Source organism: Patagioenas fasciata, chromosome Z, assembly GCF_037038585.1.
Source record: "Patagioenas fasciata isolate bPatFas1 chromosome Z, bPatFas1.hap1, whole genome shotgun sequence".
NCBI classification, from domain to species: Eukaryota; Metazoa; Chordata; class Aves; order Columbiformes; family Columbidae; genus Patagioenas; species Patagioenas fasciata.
The window spans coordinates 30,442,168-30,466,486 of record NC_092560.1 but is presented as its reverse complement, the minus strand read 5'-3'; the positions used below and the strand labels follow the sequence as shown (position 1 = coordinate 30,466,486).

The 24,319-nt window shown below is 39.8% G+C and overlaps 1 protein-coding gene across 1 annotated transcript in view; it reads left to right on the top strand.

Moving 5' to 3' along the window:
* SLC28A3 (solute carrier family 28 member 3) overlaps positions 1-23,999 on the top strand; it is a 31,797-nt gene extending 7,798 nt beyond the window's left edge. Inside the window, exons 5-17 of the mRNA XM_065861159.1 lie at positions 642-786; positions 2,208-2,321; positions 3,773-3,850; positions 10,458-10,538; positions 11,635-11,715; positions 12,756-12,881; positions 14,045-14,175; positions 14,997-15,165; positions 16,818-17,015; positions 19,613-19,694; positions 20,539-20,637; positions 22,370-22,493; positions 23,891-23,999. Coding sequence (XP_065717231.1) covers positions 642-786; positions 2,208-2,321; positions 3,773-3,850; positions 10,458-10,538; positions 11,635-11,715; positions 12,756-12,881; positions 14,045-14,175; positions 14,997-15,165; positions 16,818-17,015; positions 19,613-19,694; positions 20,539-20,637; positions 22,370-22,493; positions 23,891-23,999 — 1,537 coding nt within the window. The remainder of the gene's footprint in view (positions 1-641; positions 787-2,207; positions 2,322-3,772; positions 3,851-10,457; positions 10,539-11,634; positions 11,716-12,755; positions 12,882-14,044; positions 14,176-14,996; positions 15,166-16,817; positions 17,016-19,612; positions 19,695-20,538; positions 20,638-22,369; positions 22,494-23,890) is intronic.
* Positions 24,000-24,319: the final 320 nt, after the last annotated feature.

Genomic DNA, 24,319 nt, shown 5'->3' with positions numbered 1-24,319 from the left:
ATCTTCAATATGCAATCTGAACGCACTTCTGTGATTATGGGGAACACAGAAACCGTGAACATGGATGCACAGATGGGTTTTGTCATTGTTTCTGAGATAGCTAAAATTGTTGTGATTAAAAGTTATTCTTCTGTACAGCTGGTTACAAAGAAGTAAACACTTTATAACTCGTTTTTCAATAGTGTATGTTTCATAGGCCCACCACTTAAACATCTAAGTGCAATTCATAAAAACCACAGCCTGTCTTGACCAGAGCTAAACAAAGATTCAATAAAGAAGACAGAAAAGGAAAAGGAGGATGGAGTGAGAAAGGAGGGTATCTTCTCACACTTCATTCAATAGAAAGAACACCCTGACAAGAGTCACTCATGCTTTATTGGATTTCCCCTGCACTCTGACTTTGGGGACATGATTGGAGGACATTTCTTCCGGATGTCACCAAGGGATGCTGTTGTCAGAGTCACAAAAGCAAAAGCAAAGGCAGGTTCCTGCTTGTGTAGAGCTACCAATTTCAGCTTATTACAGTACTCGGGGAGTTCATTCACAGAGAGAGATGTAAATGTTGTGGGGAGGGGAACAGGAAGGAATATTTGGTCTTCTTTAAGATGTCATTCCTGACATTTATTATTTTTTTTCCCTAGGCTGATGTGTGTAGCTTTTCTTGTAACTTTTATCTTCTGGATCATCTTTGACATAGTAAAACGGGGATACCAACACCTGATCTCCTTTGTTGGTCTCTTGATGTATGTTTTCTTGCTGTTTATATTTTCCAAATATCCAAACAGAGTGAGTACTTCGTCCATTTTGGCTCTTTGTTTTTTGTTGTGTTGGGTTTTTTTTGTTATGGGTTTTTTTTTTTTTTTTGTAATTCAGTGTCTCAAAATCTATTCCTCTACTCTAGTACCAAGTTCAGTAAGAGTAACAGAAAGCCCATAAGCATCAAAATTTAGGCTTGCCAAAACCCAGTGAAGTATTTAATCTTGGAGCAATGTCATTTTGGTCTGACATCTTGAGAAGCATGTGTGGGACTGTACCAGCATCTGACTGTCACTGGTTTGGGAGTTCACTGCCCATCCTTTGTTCCAGCCCTGATGCAGACTGGAACACATTTGCTCCTGGAGCATCAGTGTATGCTGAATCAGGCCTGCTCCATGCTTCCCACCTACAGGAGGCTCACTACAGTGCTCAGGATGTCACAGGCACTTATTTGAGGACACTGTCATCGTATCAACACAAATTGCATGAACTGGAGATGTGCCCTCATGTAGCTCTTAATCCCTCACAAGTTTCATTCCCACTGCAGCAACTGAGGCCAACTGAGGTCCTCACTTTTCACTAACCCAGTCCCATAGGCTGGTCAATGCCATTTATTTTAATATTCCATCTGAGATGTCCATTCTGTATTGCTGTGATATTACAAAGGGTCACCACACCTCCCACCTCAGCTTTTACCCTTTTGTGCACGACTAGCACACAGCACATGCTTTCTTCAGCCATTGTCCACGTCACCAAGTTTCACCAACACTTTTTCAACACTCCTGCATCAGTGACTTTCTTGACAGAAAAAGTTTCCTCAGTAGGGGTTAATGGACCTACCTTTCCCCATCCTTCACAACTTCTGCTGTCTTTAACTGAGGTGAAAATTCAGGTACTTCAGACGCTTTGTACTCTCCTATGGGTTCTCATTACACCTAATTGGCTGGTGCTATTCAAATATCACCTAAATAAATTAGAGAGTGCCATCTTACCTCTTTGCCTTTTAAAGTCAGATTCCATTTTCATAAAATGAAGATGTTTTCAGAGTCAGCAGAGCAGAAATCTGCAGTGCAGTTAAAGAGGGACTGGTCAGAGGCAGCCACAGTCTGCTGCCCACATGGATGTCTATCTCATCTATAAACCATAACACAGGAAGAATTATCTCTTTTTTTCCTAATACTTGATTACTTGCTGTCTGTGACAGTGAAATGGGCCTGTCCATACTTAGTCAGACTTCCAGCAGCTAGCTCAGGTGGACACATCCACATCACAGAGCTCTCAAATTAGGAAAGGTGATCCATGTTCCAAGTCCCATACAACCCATTTGGGCAACTGCTCCTATCCTGCAGTATAGCCAGAAAATTCCCTTACGTTTTTTTAACAAACATCTAAAGTAAATTATTATTCATTTAAATAACAAGTGGTTTCTTTTTACTTTTCTGTCCCTCTAGGTTGTTTGGAGACCAGTATTTTCAGGAATAGCAATGCAGTTTCTTCTTGGCATTCTTATTATGAGGACCGATGTGGGGTTTGACATGTTTAACTGGCTAGGCATTCAGATCCAGGTAAACTGCTGGGCAAAAATGTTATGTTTTATATCATTTTCTGTCTTGATACCCTTACATAAAAGCCAGGCAGTTCAAGGGTCCATTTACCCTTAGATGTTTTTCCCTCTTGAGAAAAACTGGGTTCTCAGAAAGGTAATTGACTACTGAATTCAACCTTCTCATTTCTTTTTTGTCCAGTTAATATAAGACCATGCAGGGCAGGCTGATGAGTAATGGCCAGACTGACCCTGTTTCTTAATGGCTTTACCATCTCGTAGCTTGTACCCTCCAAACGCAAAACCACTATTGTGCCAGGGCACCCATGGAAAGTCTTAGAGCTGCCCCAACTCCAAAGCATCTTTTCAATAAACCTGATGTGCTGCAAAGCTTGGGGGTTCAGCAAGGCAGAACCACTGTAGTCTTCAGAGTAGCCACAGTTCTGGCCCCAGCACTATTTCATAGTTCTCATGACATATAAGAAAATGAATTCAACTACAGGTGGCAAAATCCACAGCTGCAAGCAGCAAAGGATCTCCAGAGAGGGGACAGAATCCATCTGCACATGCCCCTGCAGGCAGTCTGCGGGCACAAAGTTTTTTTTAAAAAAAACTCCATTACTGTAAAGTAATAAATAAGAGAAATCCAAAATGAAGATCGGAGAGTACCCAGTGAAGAACATTCAGACTTTTCACCCCAGAGATACTGTTCACACAGCTGTTCTTCACCGTACAGATAATTGAGCACATTTAAAACAAGACAGTGCAGAATGTACTGTTTCTGCACGGGAGCAAAGGCACAGGTCTGACACCTGGCTGGCTGCTAGTCTGCAAGCAGTGGAGTCATCTGGGTTTTGTCACCGTGTTGTCAGTCTTCACTTTCATCTCTAACTGAAGCCAGTGTGGTGCCCCCTTCCATTAGCTCCATATGGCTTATGGTCACCCCTGTCATAATTCATTACTCAAGCCATTACATCTCCATTTTAAACTGTATCATTAATTGTATGTTGGCATTGGAAGCATAAAAATATACCACTGTATCAGAATTTAAAAGTAGACAATTTTTTTAGACTAGCTTTTGGCTATTCCTCTCAAAAGTCATTACTACAGCCATCAGACCTCAATTTTAAACTGTATCATTTATTGCACTTATTTGCATGACAAGAAGTGTAGGAATGAATCACAATACTGGGATTTAAAAATAGATTCTTATTTTACTATATTTTATGGCCTTTTTCATGTCGGGTACAGCAGGAAAGTGTGCCCTATGCTGTTTGTCTACATACTCTGAAGCTGCCTGCATTCTTGGCAGAGCAGAGACACCTGGTTAAGCTAGACACAGTCAGTGAAGCCTGGATCCACACAGAGCAGAAAACTTCTCCTTGGATATCTGCAAGGCAGCTATCAACATCTGCCTAGTTTTTGGCAGAGACATGGATCTTGCAGCTAACTTTCTTTGCTTTCTATCCCTAGACTTTTCTGGAGTACGCTGACGTAGGTGCTAAGTTTGTGTTTGGTGAGAAATATAGAGATCATTTCTTTGCTTTTAAGGTAAGAATAGGTTTTACATGTACTGTATGTGGGAGACAGACATCAGAAAAAGAAACAGTATGTCTGGAAAATAAATTCATTGTATGTCCTGTGATACCAGTGCAGTCACCAGACAAATCATCTAAAAGGTAAATTAGTCCTTGCTGTGTGACACTCCAAATAGGTAATTTAGGAATCTCACATAAACCCCTCCATTTATTGCCATATACTGAATTAGGCTACACTTATTTAATTTAATTATAACAACATTTATTACAGGTAGAGAGAACTTGGGCATATAGTTCTACAAAGAATAGGTTAAAAGGCTCCTCCTACCTCGTCACTGTAAGAAATATGACCTCCAGGGCTGGAACACCTCTCCTATCAGGACAGGCTGAGAGAGTTGGGGTTGTTCTGCCTACAGAAGAGAAGGCTCTGACAAGAACTTATAGCGGCCTTCCAGTACATAAAAGGAGCCTATAAGAAAGAAGGGGACAGACTTTTTAGCAGGGTCTGTTACAATGGGACAAGGGTTAATAGTTTTAAACTAAAGGAGGGGAAATTCAGGCTAGACATGAGGAAGAAATTTTTTACAATGAGGGTGGTGAAACATTGGCCCAGGTTGCCCAGAGAGGTGGTAGATGCCCCATCCCTGGAGACATTTAAGACCAGGCTGGACGGGGCTCTGAGCAACCTGATCTAGTTGAAGACGTCCCTGCTCACTGCAGGAGGTTAGACTAGATCACCTTTGAAGGTCCCTTCCAACCCAAACGATTCTGTGATTGTTTGATTCCCCACCTCTCCACAAGTAGAGGTGCTATACCATGTTGTGCTGTTCTGTCCTAAAATGTTGTGCAGACCACTACCTCACAGACATTGCCCCTGTAGATGTGGAAAGCCTAGATGTATGCTTACACCCAGTAGAAGAGGTAGAAGCTGCCCAAACACAAACAGGAAGAATTACATTACAGTATTATTTCATTAATAAGATTCCAGAGATATTTCCCAGCCCTCCCTTAGGAGACCTTGTTGTGAAACTGCTAGAAGACAGCTTATGTGCTCTGTGCTCTCTAAGCCTCCCCCCCCAGCATTTTTTCTGCTTTTGATCCAACACATAGCCCATGCCGCAATACCTATTTAGGCTAGAATCAAGAACACATTAAGGGAAAAACAAACAAACAAACAGCCATGAGAAATGTATCAAGACTTTCTCAGATACCATTTTTCTGTTTGGTATTTCAGTCACTAGACTGTGGGCTTACACACAATTTATCTTCTTTTTTTCTTGGAAGTAACATTCAAAACTGGGTATTCTTCATACTTAGCTCTTTCACTAGTTAAGAAAGATGTTATTTGTAAAATATGCTGCTATTGAGAGTAGTCAGAACATCTTAGATGGAAAAAAATGATGCCATTAGCAATAATTATATTTTAATTGCACTAATTTTGTACCTTTTGTTTCACTTTCCAGTCTCCTCTCACTTTTATGTTATTGAGCACTCAAATCATTATTTGCATTCACAATTGCATATTTTGGGGATTAAACAGTTTAATTCCCACCCTCAATGATGGTTTTCCTGTGTTTTTCCACAATGCCTTATGATGTTTTCAGGCTGGTTTTTTAATGCCTCAGTGGTGATGCAAAATACTTTGCTGACCAAAGCCATAGCTAGGGACCGGAGAGTCAAAACTTGGCTTCTGTGTATGGATATATCCATAAGCATTTTCTACGGGATAAGCCACCAAAAGATATATGGAATTTCCAGAAGAGGATAACAGGGAGAAGTGGGTTACTTTCACACTGAAAAACCCAAACAAACAAACAAAAACACCACCACCACCTCTAACAACAAAGAGAAAGCAAAACCCATGAGTTGATTTTCAGAGCTGTATGTGTTTTGGTTTAGTAATACATGATAAACAGAGTGGTAGACAAGTGCACAGCAACACTATAACATGCTCCATCTGCTCTTCCTGTGTAAAGAGATTCCTTCCTTCCAGCATGAATGACTGACAACCAGCCCATTCTGTCTTGAAACACTTGTTATCTATTCAGGCATTAAGAAGGTCAAAAGTGCTTTTTTGTGTCTTTCAGATGTTTTATGAAGTTTGCATGTGGTGCTGAGCTGTTCAAATCTTGACCCAAGATATTTCAAACCATCTTCTAAAAGAGAAGCACATCAGTCTTGGCTTAGCTCTTGAGAGTAGAAAAGCAATAGGGTATAACTTCGCAGAAAACTGTCAGAGCCCAGTTGTATCTACACCGCATCCTTAGCAGTATGCAGTGATGCCTCAGTTTTCTGCTAACTTAGATGGACACAGTTACCAGAGCAGATACATCCCTTGCATGCATCCACTGAGCCTTCCGACCAGTCCCACCACAGCCTTTGAGCAGATAGTCTGGGAAGCACAAATTAGTTGAAAGCACATGCATTTGCATGCAGAAACTGCTATTTTAAATGCATATTTGAATGCAAATGCAAAGTTTTAGAGTTCTAAAAATAACGATGCCCACATAAACAAACACATCCAAGTACATAAGTAGTCAGAAAAGACCTCCTAGTACTAAGTCATCTGTCTTTCTAACAACGAAACGCAAAGTTTGCTTTAAGCAAGCAGGACATTAGACTCCTGTTATATCAGTGGCTTCCTTTTTATGCCAGGAGGATCTTGGCTCTCTGAGAAAGGCTTTGCTTTGAAGGTCAGGCTTTAGGAGTGTCTGAAACCCTGATGTTTCTTAAACATCAATAGCAACTTCTTCTTTAAAGGAACATGACTAAATAGTTGAATATCAAGACACAAATAGAAGAGGAGTTCTGAGCAGCTGACAATTTCGACTCTCTGCCATGCATGTAGCATAGGCAATAACCATGACCCAGAAAGTAGCTCTTTAGTAACATCAAACCATATTGCAGAATTGATAATAAATATTAAATAACCCAGTTTATAAAAAATACAACTAAATAATTTATTTTCTTAGAGATTGTATTATGAGAAGTATTAACTTCAACATTTGTAGGCCACATAATGTGATTCTGAAGAGCTCATTGACACCAATTCTCTATTGAAAAGCTGTGGGATTTTTCAGAGTGCTCGTTAAATTTATTAATCAGTTAAAACCTGACTATTTAAGGGTATGTAGTAAGCATCAGGAGTTATACATATTGGAGACTAAACTTCTGCACTAATTTTTCCACAGAGAGAAATATAATTCTAATAGTTTAACTATACAGGTATAATTACACTGCAGGACTCATTCCCTCCTCCCATACAGGAACAGGTCAGCCCTTTCGAGGACTAGGCTTCTCCTATAGTTGAGGGCCATCTCACTTCCCTGTCATGTCTCCTTTTGCTGTTCTCTCCCCACTTTTCCTAGACTTGACAACTGTCAACTGTCTCCATCTACAGGCTGTAATGATCTGTGCATATTCAAATTAAACTGGTGAATTTTTTAGCGGCAGGAGCAAGTTGGAGACCACCTCTTTGTCATCCTCTGTTCAGAGTACCCACATCTTTGAGGCAGACTCTTGCACTCAGAGAATAAGGGCACTACAACAGAAATAGAGAACTGTGAGTCCATGAGACAGAAGAATGAGTTTTAAGAGCTTTTCTTTGTCTAAAAGCAATTTCATACAATCAATGCATTTTCATTTGGAAGAAACAAAGGGGACTCTTGATCTTTTATTTCCAAATATGTTTCACATTTAACTAACAGAGGAAACTCTGCCAATCAAGGCTGATGTTCCACCATGACCTCTCCCTCTGTGCAGATACTCACATACACACAGGGCATGCAACAACCCCATGGTTACAGGGCAAGCTGTTCTCAGACTCCTTGGATCGTGCCCATGCCTCCTATTTTCCTAGCAGTCCTTCCTCCATGTACATATGCCTGTGTCCCAGATTCCCTGGTCATCCAGATCCCTCCTCAAATAGCATGGTTTGCATGACCTATTCCTATCCTCAGCTCCCCAGAGCATGTATGCACAGCTCCAAGGCTGGCCTTTCTCTATCCTCCCCAGACCTGCTCCCAGCCTGGCCTCCACCCTCCAGGTGCTTCACCAGGCACCTGACCCTGGAGCACCAGCAGAGCTTTCCCCTCTCTCTCCTATGCCCTTGTACAGTCCTTTGCTATCAAGATATCACCTAGACAGGCACATCCTCTTCCCCAAGACCCCTCAGAGGGAGCCTTCCAACATTACTGACCCTGTGCCACCCACTCCCCTGGTTTTGGCACTGCAAAGAGGGAAAAGGAGAGGATGGGGAGTCGGAGGTGTTCCTGCCTTATCACTTTTTCCACTCCTGTCACACTCACAACATGCAATCCTACATGAGCCCTGCACAAAGGCGAATCTCTCACCTGGTAGAGAGGCTGTGGCAGCTTCATATAAACATGGGACGAAAGGAGTTTTCCTGAGGTTTTCTCCTCTCTCCCAAGCTTCAAAACCACTATATTAACACTGTGAGGAGCCTTTCTGTAAAAGAGTTCAGGTTTGTTCGGGGTTTTTTTTCAGTCAAACTAGTTGTTTCGTGTTAAGTGCTTTTCATTGTGTTTATCTCTGCAGACAAGGCAATTGAAAACCCACTGCAATGTGATGTGTTGTTCATTTACATTGTTTATTTTAGAGTAGTAATTTGTCAGTGTTTTCCATATGATTTTGTTCTGCCTTAGATAAAAGCTAGCCTGGACATGACAAAACTTTACAGTTACTTACCTGTTACATGGTTGCTATGCTTTTCTAATGAAAACATAACATAATAAGTACCGCGTTAAGTCACAGGGATTTAGACAGAAGGGTTTAGTCATAAAACAGCCCCCACTTCTTCATGCAGTCAAGGCACAAATTTTCACAACTGGAAAACAAACCCCCTGCTTTGTAAAGATGAATGCTTCATCCAGAAATGGCTGCAACAGCAAAAGTGAAAAAGCATGTTTCAAAGTTATCTAAGGTATTTTCAGAGAAATGAGCACAAGAAAAAAGCCGAAGGGTGCCAGCTGTCACCCAGCATAGGCAGAACACTGTCTTCTCACTCCTTCAGCTAAAACCAAACCACAGTAATGCCTGAGAGCTCTTCTCATCCATTCAGAGTGAGAGATGGGAGGACACTTGTTTATGGTTTTTACCATCCAGTATGGAGAGTTGGCCTTTGCCTGTCTGCCTGCTGCCTCTCCAGATGCATTTCACCACAGGCATCACCACAGCCCCTGCCTGTGTAGGGTATGGAGCCGGCTGGCAGACACCTGCCTCTCCAGCAAGCACATGCTCAGGAACAGGGAAGAGATGTGGCAGGAGAGAAAAGGCGGGGGAGAGAGGTGTTACTTTTACTGAACTAGACTTTCTGCTGTCACTGCATAGCAATACACCCTCAGAGGATTGCTAAAAGGATCAGAGAATCAAACTAGAGAGGGCAGCCTCATATTAACTTGTTGAAGAGCACAACAATGTCTGTGAATTGCACTCTGCCTTTTCAGTGAAAGGTTCTGATCATTTAAACTGGGTTTCCAAACCTTTATCAAAACTGCTGACAGTACCAACTCTCCTCTAGAAAGGCACAGCTTCTATTTACTGAAAAGGTCTGAACTAACAAAGTGTTTTTTCTTTTTCATTTTGTTTCTTGGTTTTATTTATAAAGCATTATGCACTCAGTTGAACACACATAAGACCTTCCTCATGTTAGTGGCACTGTTTTAACTGCAACTCATTTGCCTAATTTTGGACCTTTTAGGGGAATGTTTCTTGCTGTTGTATACTAGCACAGAAATGCTGAGATCCTGTGTGTTTAAAATCAAGCAATGTTAGTTGTATTCAAGATGAAAAACCAACATGTGCAACAAACCATTAGACAGTGGGTTAGGCATTCATGCAATTCTTCTAAATTGTATGTTTAAGGAAAATCTTTTCCTTCAGCCTGTACTGAAAAAGACGTAAGTTCACTTCTTGTATTTAATAAGTATATACCTGCGAATTTGTTTTTAAGCAGATTCTGTTTCTGCATACAGTTACAAAGCTCTTGAATACTCCATACTATAATCAATGCTATTAGTAGAGCAGAATAAAAGAAGGTTTTTCTATAGTGTGTTATTAAAAGGCAGCTACACAATATGTGCTTTCTGAGGAAGCTGCCCTTGATTCTGTGAAATCAAGTTAGTTACAGTCCAAATGTCCTCATCTTGTACTTAAATGCAGTCTAAGCTGTGCTTTTTACACACAGACACAGAGAAGTTGAATTCTCTGCCATGGTCCTATTGTATATATTTCTGTTTGTGGTTTTCGAAGTCTATAGATATACATATCCAAGTCTCTGTAGATGCCATTGCCCAGGCAATGTTTGAACTGACTTAAACATGCCTATAAACTAATGCATATTAAACCAAATAGTTTCAAAACTATTATAGTCCTGTTAGAAAACTATGTAGATATATGAAAAATAGTTAATTCCAGCACAAACATAAAGTCTACAAGGTTAAAGATTTTACAGCATAAGTGCAAAGTTAATTGTGAGTTTTCAATATCTTTAAGTGTATCTCCAAAAACATGAGCCTCTTTTCCAAAAATGAAACGGTCTACAGAACTAAGGAAAGGAAAACCACTATAGAAATGTTAATGATTTTGTGTCTCCAAATCAGGTCCTACCAGTTTTGGTTTTCTTCAGCACAGTAATGTCTATGCTTTACCACATTGGATTCATGCAGTGGCTCGTTGCAAAGGTATGAATTTTTTCTAGTAGGTATTTATTTGCCTAGTACGGGACAGTTCCTGAACATCTGCAGCCAAACAGTAGCATTGGCCCTTACCAAATTGCTCAGAGGTAAAGATATGAAACGTAGTTTATTTTTAACCTAGAAATAGTTCCAGTTGTCACCGCGGCAAAATCCTAATCGGCGTTACACAGCACCTCAGCCTGGTTTTATTGCTGATGTCATATGTAATAGTTAGATTTGCCTGTCTAGCTTTAGTGTTACTTAGATGCCATACTTGCTTAAATATTCCCTTCTGCCTGCACCTCTCCCAGGCCTCAAAGTGCAGGATGGAGGTTATGTCACAGATGTTGAATTTCTGCTTTTTATTGAGCACTGCAGTAGCAAATGCATATACCTATAACTTTGTATCACAGATCCCCAGAACAAGATCAGAGTCTGTTGTCTCACCTCATGCTCTAAGTTTTAATTTCTGTCAAGTCTAAGGTTCTTAGGTTCAGTGCCGGTGTCCACTAAGACAAGAGTGAGTCCACAAAAAGCCCACCTCCTGCCTTGTCCACCAAATGAACTTATCCTATGGGGGAAAAGATCTTACTGCATAGTGGTAGCTGAACTTTATTTGAAGATACCCTTGAAAAGTCCTGTGTCCATCTCATTCACAGGACTGTTATACAAGCATCACAAACCTTACCTAGCTCAAATAGTGTGCTAAAATTTCTACAAGGCATTTTTAGCCTTAATCTAAATTTCACACATTTTTTCCCTTAATATGATCCAAGTGTCTTTGGACAGGTACATAAGTAATAAGGATACATTAAAACATCTGGTTTGATCACTTTAGTTTAACAATTTAGTGTCCAGGAGGAGGCTGGCATACTTTCAGTTCTGTTAAATTATTCTTCCTCTGTCTTATTTCAACATGCTACTATTAAATATATATGCCATATCTTGAAGCTGAAATCATTAACTCAGGAAATATTATAAGGTGTCTTGGAGCTCTTATATTGCCATGATTAATTCAAGAAGTGCATGGAATAGTCAGACTAATGTGTTGGGGTTTTTGGTTTTTGTTTGGTTTTGTTTTTTTCTTTTATATTCATTTTAGGTTGGTTGGACAATGGAAATTTTAATGGGGACAACTCCTGTTGAGTCTCTGGTAGCTGCGGGTAACATATTCTTGGGACAGGTGAGTTGGAGCATAGAAAAACATGCTAGCACAGTATTACTGAATATTGTGAAATATTGCTGCACAGCAAGCATCTGTGTATTTAAAAAAATCATCATTTCATATTAAGCTAGGATGCAGGACTGGTGGTTGGTTTCCAGAATTCCAGTACATTCATACGTGGGTAGTGGTGCACAATGGGGTGGGTTTTGGGAACCATATGTCTTCCCAATGGAAACTCAAGCACAAATGTAGGTGATAGATGTCCCTTAAAATGATTTCCAGACTACACTCAGGCTATAAAGAAATACCAATTTCAGGCTTTTTTCAATATAAAAGACAAATAGAATGAAAAGAGGGCACATAAGGCAGGCCAGGGCAGGACAGACAGACAATGCAGAAAATTAAGACTCAGAGGTAGCTGTGCAAGGCCTTGGCGGAAAAAAAAAAAAAAAAAAAAAAAAAGTCAGAGTCTACCAGTCCCTTTTAGTGGGAAATCTATTAAACTCAAACTACAGCAGTGTCTGTCCCAGGCTTCAAATCAGTGTGGAAAGACCACCAAGTGGCATCCAAGTCCAAAAGTGACATTAGCATACCAGTTATTTCATAGTGGTGAATCACCATATTATACTGCTTCAAGACTTAAACCAGTACCTCTGCATGACACTTTCTCCTGGATGTGCTCGCACACTTGCCAGAGCTCCTGAGAGCTTCAAGCTGCCCACAGTGGCTGGTAGGCATATTTCACTTGACCCACAGACTCACCTGCAGCTCAGACTTGTGGCTGTCCCTAACTCACTCAGAATTGGATTAGGATTTCTTGACGACTTCATTGGGCCTTTTGGGAACATGGTAAAACAGCAAGAATTATTGTTAGACAAGATGGATGTTGGTACAATTTTCCTTCCTAGGGTAAAAAACCCTCAAAAATTAATATTCAGAGCACTCATTAGCACTAAGATTAACTAGTCAAAGACATCTTAGAAAGTGTGATGCAGCCACTGATTTTTCTGCCCTGTTAATAAAAGAGTTCTTAATTTGATAGTCATTTCTCACTCCAGACAGAGTCTCCTCTCATGGTGCAGCCCTACTTACCATACATCACCATATCTGAAATCCATGCAGTCATGACAGCTGGATTCTCAACTATTGCTGGAACTGTCTTCGGAACATATGTTTCTTTTGGGGTAAGATGGGGAAAGAGAACTGGAAAATATACTGTTTATCTGAAATCATGTAAGTATAGAAGCCCAGCTAAAATACTTTGGAAGTAGATTTGTCATTCCTTTTTTTTTTATTATTTTTAAATTTCTGAAGGAATTAACCACAACAATCCCATGTCTTCCAACAATAAACAGGGATATTACCATCTGATCTTGAAGATATTGTTAAGTAGCAAAAAAACCTACCTAAGTAATACAGAGAGATTTCCTACCATAGCTGCAAGAAAATGACTGATTTGTATAGTTTCCTACAGTCCGGATGAATTGACATGTGGAATATACTAACTGATAAACCCTTCCACATCTGTGGTAGTGATGTAAATAAAGTCCTTCAGGAACTCTTGCTAGCCGTATGAGCCTGAAGAGTTGAGTTGTGACTGCCATTGTAGTGATGATGTACAAACATGGGTAGTAAATGTCTTGTCTGCTAAGGAGCTGTCAGCACAAAGCCGGAAAAACACAGCTGAAGATGTGATTTATGATCAGAGTAACTGGGGAATGGTTGATAAATATATTAGTTCTATAAAAGAATAAAATACAGTGGAGAGGCAGAGGCAAGAAAGGAGAATTGGTCAAAAAGACCAAGAAATTAAGAAAGAAAAAGAGAGATGGAAACACAGCAGAAGCTGCCAAATGAGTTTCATGTAGAAATTTGCAGAAGAAGGGATGGAAAAGGAATAACAGAATTTAAGTTAGGCCATGTACTTTTTTTTTTTTTAACACATCATCAAGGAACAAAACCAATTTCCTGCCACTGCAAGGCATACAGGGGGTGCTAAGGAAGCCTGGCTCTCATTCACCTGCTCTACTATTGCTACACCAAGCTGCACTCAACTGACCTGGCTTTTTGTTTGTTTCTTTTTCCTTCTGACTTGCCACTAGAGAGAAGTGAAGCAGTTTGCCTTTTGGAAAGATTATTCCATGCTTTTCACTACTCGGACTTCTTCTGTTTTCGATTGGATTTCCATTGTATTGCTCGTTGTCTCCTTTTCCTTATAAGCAATGTGAACATTTTAATGACCCCCTGTAGAAAAGTCATCCAAGCATCTAATAATTTTAATTGTTTTCCTCCATGTTTGTGCATGTTGTGGTTATCACAGCATATTTTCTGTCACTCGGAAATCTAGATTTCTGCTTCCCACCTACTGACCGCTTCTGTCATGTCAGCACCAGCATCATTAGCGACCTCCAAACTATTCTGGCCTGAAACTGAAAAGTCTATACTAACACAGAGGAATGACCTACAAATGATAAAAAGGTAAGCTGATCCAAGCTCTAGTTAGTAGCAATACTTCTGCAAAAATGAGATTTGGAAAAATAACTCTTCATACACAAGCTCTAGAGTTAGTACACTGTAGATGTACAAGCAATAAATTAATTACACACCAGCATACCCCAAATGAATAGTTTGTGAATTCAGGTGCAGCATGCTTCTTTATAATGTATGGATTTATCACTACCAATTAGGACAGGCACAGATATGCCAAGGACCTCGACAGACATAAACCCTCCAAAGAAAGGGAAATGTCTACCTGAGGTGAGGTGAGCCACCAAAAGACTTTCCCATTTTCTCTGTTGTTGTCTTTGCTCATAACAAGTCTGTAAATGCAAACATACGAAAGCAAAGGCAGAGCAGTCTTTTCAACAATCACAGTAGCAACCTTGTTGTCTATCCACAGGGAGACGTACTTGCCTTGAGAACAGCAAGCAAAGCAAAAGGCTTTTAAGGAATTGCTTCTGGATATCCTGGGCACCCCTTCAAGGGCTGCCTGCAGGAAGAGCAGTGGTCACTCCCCCCATACCACTGGTGCCACAGGCAGTCACAGTACTGTGACCTGATCTGCAGCTTACCCAACCCCAAATGTGCCAGAATTCATCCTCATGGCACCAAAAGCATACCCTCCCAGTCGCTCCCATGAGGATCTAGAGCAAAAACCTACTCCACCTCATCATTATTTTCCCCACAAGTAAACAGCTTCACCAGTAGATTTCTAATCAAGGTCATGTAATTTTTAGTTCTATGATCTGTTATTAGATTAAAAAAATGTTTACACACTGTTTTTCTTTTAATTGATAAAGTGAAACAAAAAGCATGCTGGAAGCAGCCCTTCTAGGTGCCTCTTCTTCCATCAAGCTGGTAGCGAGCATCCTTGTGAACCTCATCTCCTTCCTTTCCCTGCTGGCTTTCATTGACTCAGCCCTCTCTTGGGTGGGAGACCTGTTAAACTATCCACAGCTGAACTTTGAGGTATGGTCATCAGGTCCTTCATGCAGCTTATATACATCCATAATATGTCTATCTGAAATTAAGTGCTTGTGTGGCTCTGCTGTGGATTTTTGTTTGTTTTTAAATTATCCAAAATCATCTATTTTTATGGGCATGTTATTGAAAAATATCTTTACAGCCAGAGGAGAATTGTTGCCATGTAAATATTTCGGTATCCATTAGTCCCTGTATGGCTTCCCTCTGTTTTGCTCTTACTAACTAGCAGAGTATATTTACAGAGCATCGTATGCTAAAATCTGCCTCCTCTGAACAGTGCAGCACATCTGTCAGTTACACACTTGTCAAGCCATTAACCTCTCCTTCAATGCAAACATTAAAGTGACTTTAGCTTCAGAGAGCCCCGTCAAATCCCTAATGCTCACTAGCTTCACTTAGATAAGAACACTAGAGCAAGGCCGGACTTCTCTGAACCTACACTTACTCAATACCACTTAGTTCACAACACAATTAACTTGTAATACAGCACCCAAATCACTCAGCTGAGCAAACAGGTTTTAAACAGGGCTTCTTTTTTAAGATAGGTCAATATATCATTTTTGACCTATCTGCAATAATCTTGGTTCAATGGTTTGGGTCTTTTTGTTTTGCAAGCTCCTAATAAAAGTGATGTATTAAATATTGGTATAACATTGCAATAAAAGTGATGCAGAAATGAATAGACACTCATGGCAGATGTGGCTTCAGCAATATGAAGATGTTACCCTACACAGTTTGCACAGATTATCCCACTACACAGACACCCACAGCAGAGGAAAGCCACAAGTATCCATACCTCAGCCACACTTATGTAAGGGCTGTAATTTTAATACTGGATGGAGTAACATTTGGACTGATAGGTAACCCAAAAGGAGCTGAAACCCACAGACACATTGCATTCAGCCAATCATCCCTTTGGAGAGACACTAACCTCTAGCCTTCTGTGGGTAGAGAAACCAAACAGGAATAGTAACTGCTTAAACACCTCAGTTACATTCAGTAAGGACAATCTCCCTAAACACTTTCATAGCTGGAGTTGTTTTCTCTCATATATAAAAGTAAGCTATACTGTGATATGGGATTATTTTTTAATTCCTATAAAACTTTTAATGCTGGGAAAAAGGTACAGCTTTAATTATGTCAGATGCACAGCTTTTATGCAGAGACAAGTCTTAGTCTTTTGTTTACACCCGTTGGAATCCAATCGCCTGGTAATTAAGCAAGCTCATTAATTCACTTGATTTAATCAGTGGAAGAACCAGACTTTTAAATTTTCTTATCAGCTCTTCTAACTGAACTATCCTCCTTTGCTTCAAACACTATCCCCAGTCTGAAGCCATCGTTGGGGAAAAAAAGCACAGAAAGCTTTTTTTTTTTCAACTTTAGGTATAAAATCAGGGACATACCTAATTACTTAATCATTTCTATATTTTGGGTTAGCCTTTTAAAAATTACTCAAGCGTACCTTACTATTAAAACCCCTCAGTCTCCAGACATGTTGGCAGCAAGCATTTAAGGCCAATTTTCATCTGCTGAAATAAAACCATACTTACTTTAAGTTTAGAGAATTTATCACATGTTGTTGTTCTTCAGCCAACCATATCTTTTGACCTGCTATTGTCTTATGTATTTTGCAGAAAATTTGTGCTTATATCTTCGTGCCATTCTCTTTCATGATGGGAGTAGACTGGGAAGACAGTTTTATTGTTGCTGGACTACTAGGTTACAAAACTTTCTTCAATGAATTTGTGGCTTATGAGCGGCTCTCAAAACTGATTCACAACCGAGAAAAGGGTGGGAAGATGTACATTAATGGTGTGAAACAGTACATGACAGTAAGTAACATTTTCTACTCTACAAATCTATTGGATCTAATACCTTCTCTGCTGAAACTCAACTTATTTTTTAATATGGGTTCAAAGGGATAGTGGTAGCATGTTACTCTAAAGCATATTTTTCCGTGAGTTCAATTATGAAAACGCAGTATTGCTTTGTGAAGCTGCCATGACTGCCATCACACTAGCTATTTATTGCAAACAAACATAGCAAAATAAAGGCATAGTTTGGGGGAACATGCCTTGTCCCACAGGACGCTGCACATAAGACCAAGGCTGTATTCAAGGTGAATTTTTTCTTACCACAGATACTCACCCAGGAACACCATGGGCAAGAACTGGGGGATCCTCCTGCCTGCAGAGGTTTAGCCAAGCACTAAGCTTTTAAGAGAGGCATCCATCAAGCTTTAGCTGATGGCATTTAAGATATTACTTGCACACCTCTGCTGGAGGTTATTGTCCCTATTCAAAGAGCAAAGAGCAGTAATACAAGACATGTACTACCTGTGGTGGACTTCTCTTGTCACACTGAGCCAAATTAGTCTATTTCAATTGCCAATGAAAACTAGTTTTTACGAGCAACTCCAGCTGGATCCTGGGCCCTACTCTGAATCACACATCCACACAGATTCATCTAACAGATACATAATTCCTACTACAATTGTCTGAGAAGGAAACCTAGGCACAGGCAATGAAAACCATGATATCTGGATTTATGCCTGCACTGGCCTTTCTTCTTCAAATCAAGACGATCTGTCATTGTAGAGCACCCTTGATCAGAAAGCATCCTTTTGCACACCTTTTAATCTTAATTTAATCTGACGTGATACTGTGGATACCTGCCTTATATACAAAAGCCAAAACATGTTCCTGATCACTTGCATTCTTTATTACTAGAACATATTTCACAAGTGGAAATAAAAAGCCAGGTAGTCTGATTGAATACTCAGACATTTGCCTGAGCATCCATTACCAGTGTTCCTGGAATTCCTGTAAATAGGATCCTGGGTGAGATGGGTCTTTGATTTGCCCTGATATCATCATGCTACATTCTGCAAGGAGAATATGTCTCTGAGCTACCGAATGAATGTATATATATATATATATATATATATATATATATATATTATTTTTTAATCTGGAAGTCACCCTTTAAATTCAGATCCCATCAACTGTATTTCACCTCTTTTTTTTTTTTTCCTAGTAAGATGTCATATATAATTTCTCTGTCCACTTCCAATACATATATGGAGCTTGTATAAGCTGGTAAAAAATTCTGAGTTATAAAGATAGTTTTGATTCATAACACTACTAAAAATTGCCCAGTAACCATTTTAATTATGGCACAACTGTTCATGTGAAAGTGCGCTTGACTTCCACTTTTTATTCCTATTCAGTTTCAGAACTCTCTAATACGTCCAGGCACAGATATTCAGTCAGAGTGAGCAAACAAGTGGTCTTCTGAGCTCCCTCACCTGAGTCAGTAATAGCAAGGTTTCCTGTTTTCAAAGCTAGGGAAGTACAAATGAAAGCAGGGAAATCACAGTACACAAAGCCGGTTCTAGGAAAAGCATGTAGAGTGGGTACTTGAAAAGCATTTTGCTGTATATTTGCAGAGTGATTGAAAATATCTACAAATTGGTTTTCATAAAACAGGAGTGGAAACAGAGAAACTTCTAATGAACAGGAAACCTACTAGAACACTCACTCAGGTGTCATCAGCTTGGGCCTAAAACACAGTAAATAGCAGTTCAGATATGGCAGGGGTTCAAAAAACCTTTTGCTGAGATATGTTGTCTCCTTTCCAAAAATGTTTCAACTACATTAGTGTTGAGGTTTGCAAGATTTGCAGCCTGATTTCACCCAAAGTAACTTTGTGTCCTGTGAGGGGTCCCTGGGTGGGGGTACAGGCCAGCCCAACCTTGTCTTTGCTCTGAGGTCCATACTGAGCTGGTGTTGCCCGAGGAGAGGAAGGTGGTTGAAGTCAGGAAGGAAATAAGCCGCTAATGGGGGTCCAAAAATCTTAATGTATCTCTACCTATTATCACATCAAAACACTCACTCTCTAGGAGACCCATTTCCCTTTCCTTCCGCTGCGCACAGGGTGGAGCACGCACAAGAACAGCTTTGCACACGGAGCCCTCTGCTTGTTCAGGGACAAAGAAGTAAGGGATACGTACCAAAACTTGAGGTTTCGACAGTGTTATAGAGGCAGTCCAGCTATGAACAACAAGCTGAAATAAAGCTCTCTGACTCATACCTTCAAAAAGCAGCAACCAGATTGCCACTAGTAAGATAAGAACTATTTTTTTGTCTTTAATTACTAGTACTCAGTTCAATAAGGCACAGCAATATACATGAAAAATAAAACCATCACATGGTTTATGAGTCCTCCCACAGGCAGTGAGTATGAACACCTGCATGTTTCAGCAAGAGAATGACCCTACCTTGCTGAAAGGCACACACTGGGGCAGCAACCAAGCAAAAGCAAGTGATTTCAGTACTTGGAGTCCCAAGCCACAGTGTGGAGTTTTCAGACCTCTAAATCGGTATGAGCTGACTCAAACAACTCAACAAGGTGTGTGTTTGTCTTCCAGGTTCGCTCTGAAATCATTGCCACCTATGCTCTTTGTGGGTTTGCCAACTTTGCCTCCCTGGGAATCGTAACAGGAGGCCTGAGTAAGAATGACTCTTCTGGACAATTTATTTGGCAAGCAAATCCCAAAGAAAACACCCAAAGGAACAGATTGTGGGTGAAGCCTAGCAGCATTAGGGGTTGCGCAGCTCCTCTGCCAAGACCCGGCACCCACCAGTGCATGGAAGGGCTCCCTCAGGGGTGCAGGGTTTGGTGTGGAGGTACTGGGAGAAGGGCTGGGTGCAAGGGAGAGGGACCAAGCCCTGCTCAGCCCCTCACACCGAGACCCTGAGCTACTACCACCTTCAGGCTTCAGGAGGAGCAATTCATCTGTGTAGCCCACTGGTCTGAACAACGAAGTTGTCTTTCCCATTAAAATGTTGCATATACACAGTAGGTTTAGAGGGGAAAAAAAAAAAATAGTAAAAAGGGCCTTTTAGTTTTGAAGGCAAAAAGAAAATTTGAAAACCCATCTGGGTTTCTCACCAGGCAGTCAGAATTTCTGGCAGCTGTCTTTACTCCGGAGCCCAGGTGGCCTCTGTGGTGCAAGAAGTGGGGTGGCATGGAGAGCAGGACCCAGCCACACGGACTGACCCTGATGCCATGCCTGGGGTTTGCATCTGAAATCTGCCGTCAGCCAGATGCAACAGATGCAGAGAGGTGCAAACTGCCAAAGCAAACAAGAAGTTACTGTTCCCTACAAAAGCCACCTTTACAACAGAAAGAAGCAACATTGGCACCAAGCCTTCAAATGGCCCTCTAAAAATGTTTAATTTTCCCTTCAAACTGCAGGGTGGGAATTTCCTCTTCTGGTGGGACAACTGGTAGATTGATCTTCTTTATGTCTATACGTATTTATGATTGACACACTCTTTATTTTCTTACTAGCAAGCATTGCTCCCTCAAAACAAAAGGAAATAGCTGCCAGTGGTTTCAGAGCATTGATTGCAGGAACTGTGGCCTGTTTCATGACTGCCTGCGTGGCAGGTACGGTACCCCCATTTGGTGTCCCTCTCAGGTGGTGACCACTGTGTGGCAGCATGTCGGCAGGACAGACATAGCCAGGCAGCTCCTCCATCTCTTCTTTCTGGCTTTGCTAGGATTAAATGTCAATACGTGATGAAAGGTTCCTGAAAACCAGAGTAGGAAAATATTTATTTTATTTATTCCACTATTTCTTCTTTTTTTTTTTTTTTTTTTTTTGGTAGTTAGTCTGTGTGTAATACATGAACAAAGCAAGTTATAAATGAGCTGCAATCCCTCCTCCACATCACTGGCTACAGAAATACAGAAGCAATTATGGAGCCAAAATGGAGGAGTGGAATTAAAGAAGAGCATAGCAGTCAAGGAATGGGGGGAAGCAGAACAGCTTTTTGCCTTAATGTTAAATAGATGCTTTACACTGATAGTATTCTCACTGAGTTAATGAAACTGTCCTAAGGTGAGACTCAACAGCAGATCCTTATTTTCAATGTCTCACCTTTAAGCTGAGTAAAGAGTCACAACGCAACAGCCATTAAAAGGAGGAAATAAAAAAGAACATAATATTAATGATATTTTAAAATAATTAATTGACCAGATACGATTCAGCAGGTAAAACTTATGCTCAGTAGTTAACAATTCCTTTCCCAGTTCTATTTTCTGAGCATGTGATATGAAGAAGTGCATGATGAAGGTTAAAGCATTAATATGCCTCCAGTGAAGAAAGAGACTACTGTATGTAGTCAAAAAAACATGTCTGTTTTAAACACAGCTTCCATATTCCTTTGTGTTCATTGAAGCAACAGAAACATACACATTCTAAAAATAAGCCCACACTATTTTCTGGAAGTTATAGAACTAGTACACTTGAAATGTCATTAGTTTCACAGCCCACTGTAATATTTTCATATGTGACACTACTTTGTATAACTGAGGAATCAGAAAATCTTAGAAAAATGTGTCATTTCACAATCCTGACCTTAAGAACAAAATTATGAACAGCCACTGGGAAATCTTTCTAAAGCAGTAAAATCTGCTTTGGAAAGAAAATTACATTCCACCCACTCCTGCCACGACAAACGCTTTCCTTATGCCCAGAAGAAGGTAAAAAAGCCAAGCAATTTCTACTACCCCAGTTAAGATAAGGACATATTAAAAATGTGTTCAGGTTTCACAACACTACAAAGAAAAAACAGTCCTTTTCATATTTTTGTGTCTTCTTTACTGCAATGAATGCTGACATCATTACTATTCATAGGAAATTTTGGAGAACATATAGCAAAGCAAAGAAAAAATAAAACAGAACTACCTCCAATTACAATAAAATAAAATGTACTGCAGTTACTTGCACTGCTATAAATGCAACATAGCTCCATTTTAGTTAATGAAAGCACACTGGCCCAGCAGTGAGAAAGCCATTAGCGTCCTTTTTTTAGTAGCATTAAAAGCAGTAGAAAAACAAAATGTTCAATATGTCACAGGTTACCATAGTTCCATTGCTACGTACCAAAAAAAAAAAAAAAGTTTGTGGTCACTTCTTAATCCAGGTCTGTAAAACGATTCAGATTTTTTTTTATAAACCCCACCTTTCAAGTGTTTTATTCTCACAGCTTTACGGAATCATCTTGGAGGGTGATTTCATATTAGCCAGAACGTTTCATCTGATAACGTCGTGACTTACAATCCCAAGTCTTACCTTCCTCTTCATTACTCATTAAAAAAGTTACTTACTTTACAGGAATGCTGGTCATCCCTGATCTGGGAATTCCTTGCCACATCTTTTTAGGAAATGCCTTCAACTCCACAGACTTCCCTGCCAACAGCACAAAGCTAGTTGAATGCTGCCAGCAACTCTTCACCAGGTACAGACCAAATCTTTATTTTTCTGTCAGCATAATTTAGGGAGCTCACATATTCCCTAAAAGCCTAATTTTATTTTTTCTATTTAGCTTTTTTTCTTGGGTACCTGCTTTCCGTTAATTTGCTTCTTTTAGATAAATTAATATTTTAATGTTGCTGAATTGTTTTCCCTTTCTTGGGCATTTCTCTGTTACTTGCCAAACACAAACGGAACCAACAGCGAACTAAAAATATCTTTGTCAAAACCTGAACTTCCTGAATGCCTAAAAATAGATTGTCATGTGAAGATTCAGTGGTCTAGCTTAGGCTCATCTCAAATACTAACAAAAAATAAACCAAATATTGGAACTAACATAGTGTTAACATAGTGTCTGAGGATAACCTGAGTTGAAAAAAGCCGGGAGCTTTTCCTTCTGCTATCTATGAATCTGGCTGAAGACAACAGTGATCATATTTGTTTACGTAGAAAACACACATTTGAAGCAGAAAAATACTCTGAGGTAAATTGGTTTAGATAATTCTCTATCCAAGACAGAAAATAAAGGAATAATGATACTAAGTAAGGAAAATATTCAGACATACTTAACACTATCTCACAAAGAACCAAAGGTCTATGTATTTAGATTATGGCAAAAACCTTTAAAATTTGATATGTACAATATGTAAGATGGCCTTGTTTTTATGATAACATGTTTAGGTTTACACTATTGTAAAAAATGTAATTTAAAAAAAATTATTCATGTTGGTGTCAAGATCACCACCTTCTGCCTAAACATCCATGTTTGCATATCACTGCAAGGAATTTCTGTTCTTGCAACCTGATGTTCCTAATGAGTTTATCATAACATTGAACCAGTGTAAAAAACTTTTTGCCCAGTAAAATCATCTGTGATATTCAGTACATTCCTTCATTCATATTTGTTCATCACGGCAACTTTTGCTCATCACAACAATTTTAACTCTACCAAATTGCTACAAAGGCAAGAACCTGCTCTGTTTTCACCAGAATCAGTGTTGAGCGAACACTTTGAAGATGCACAAAACTTGAATGATGAACTGAAATCCTCAGTTATTTCAGTTATCTAGGAAGATATACCCAAGGCACAAGGACTTCATACATAAAACAGACATCACCCCGGTAAAAAGGGAGAACATCCGGTCACGGCACATGGTTGGTGTTCAGAAAGTCTTCTTGCTGTTTCATTTCTCATGAAAATTTTAACACATTTGAAGTTGCTTTGGAGAAATTGTGTGCACACACGTATGTGTTCACACATGCCTGTCTATGTGCATATGTTTGCTTATGTATAAATATACTATGTATACGGGGAGAGAGAGATTGAGATTCCCAAAAGAGAAAATTAGCATCTCTGATTTCTGCTTTTATCTCCTTTCCCAGCATAAATGGTTCACAGGAGATCTTCCAAGGAGGAAACTACACCCTGAGTTCCTGGAAAGGATGTTGCCGAATACTGGATCAACCTGCTCTTAATTGCACTTGGATTTAACTTTAATATTTTGGGGGGATAGATCATAAATAAGAGCTGTGTTCCTTGGTGAAAAGTTAATAAAAAATGTCCTTTTCTGCAACATGTGTGAACCCCAAAACCTTTATTTTCCATCTCTTTCCAGCCCAGTTCCTGTGACTTGCTTGGAATTACTTAAAATTAAACTGGGATTAGTTCAATTCACGTCTTGCTGCAGATCTCTTCTTAAACTAAAGATCAGAAGAGTAAGAGAACATTTCTGAGCCTGATTCTCCTGATTTCATTTCTACCTCGAAACTGATAAATCTACAGAATTAAACTGGTGTAGGCAAGGAGAAAAT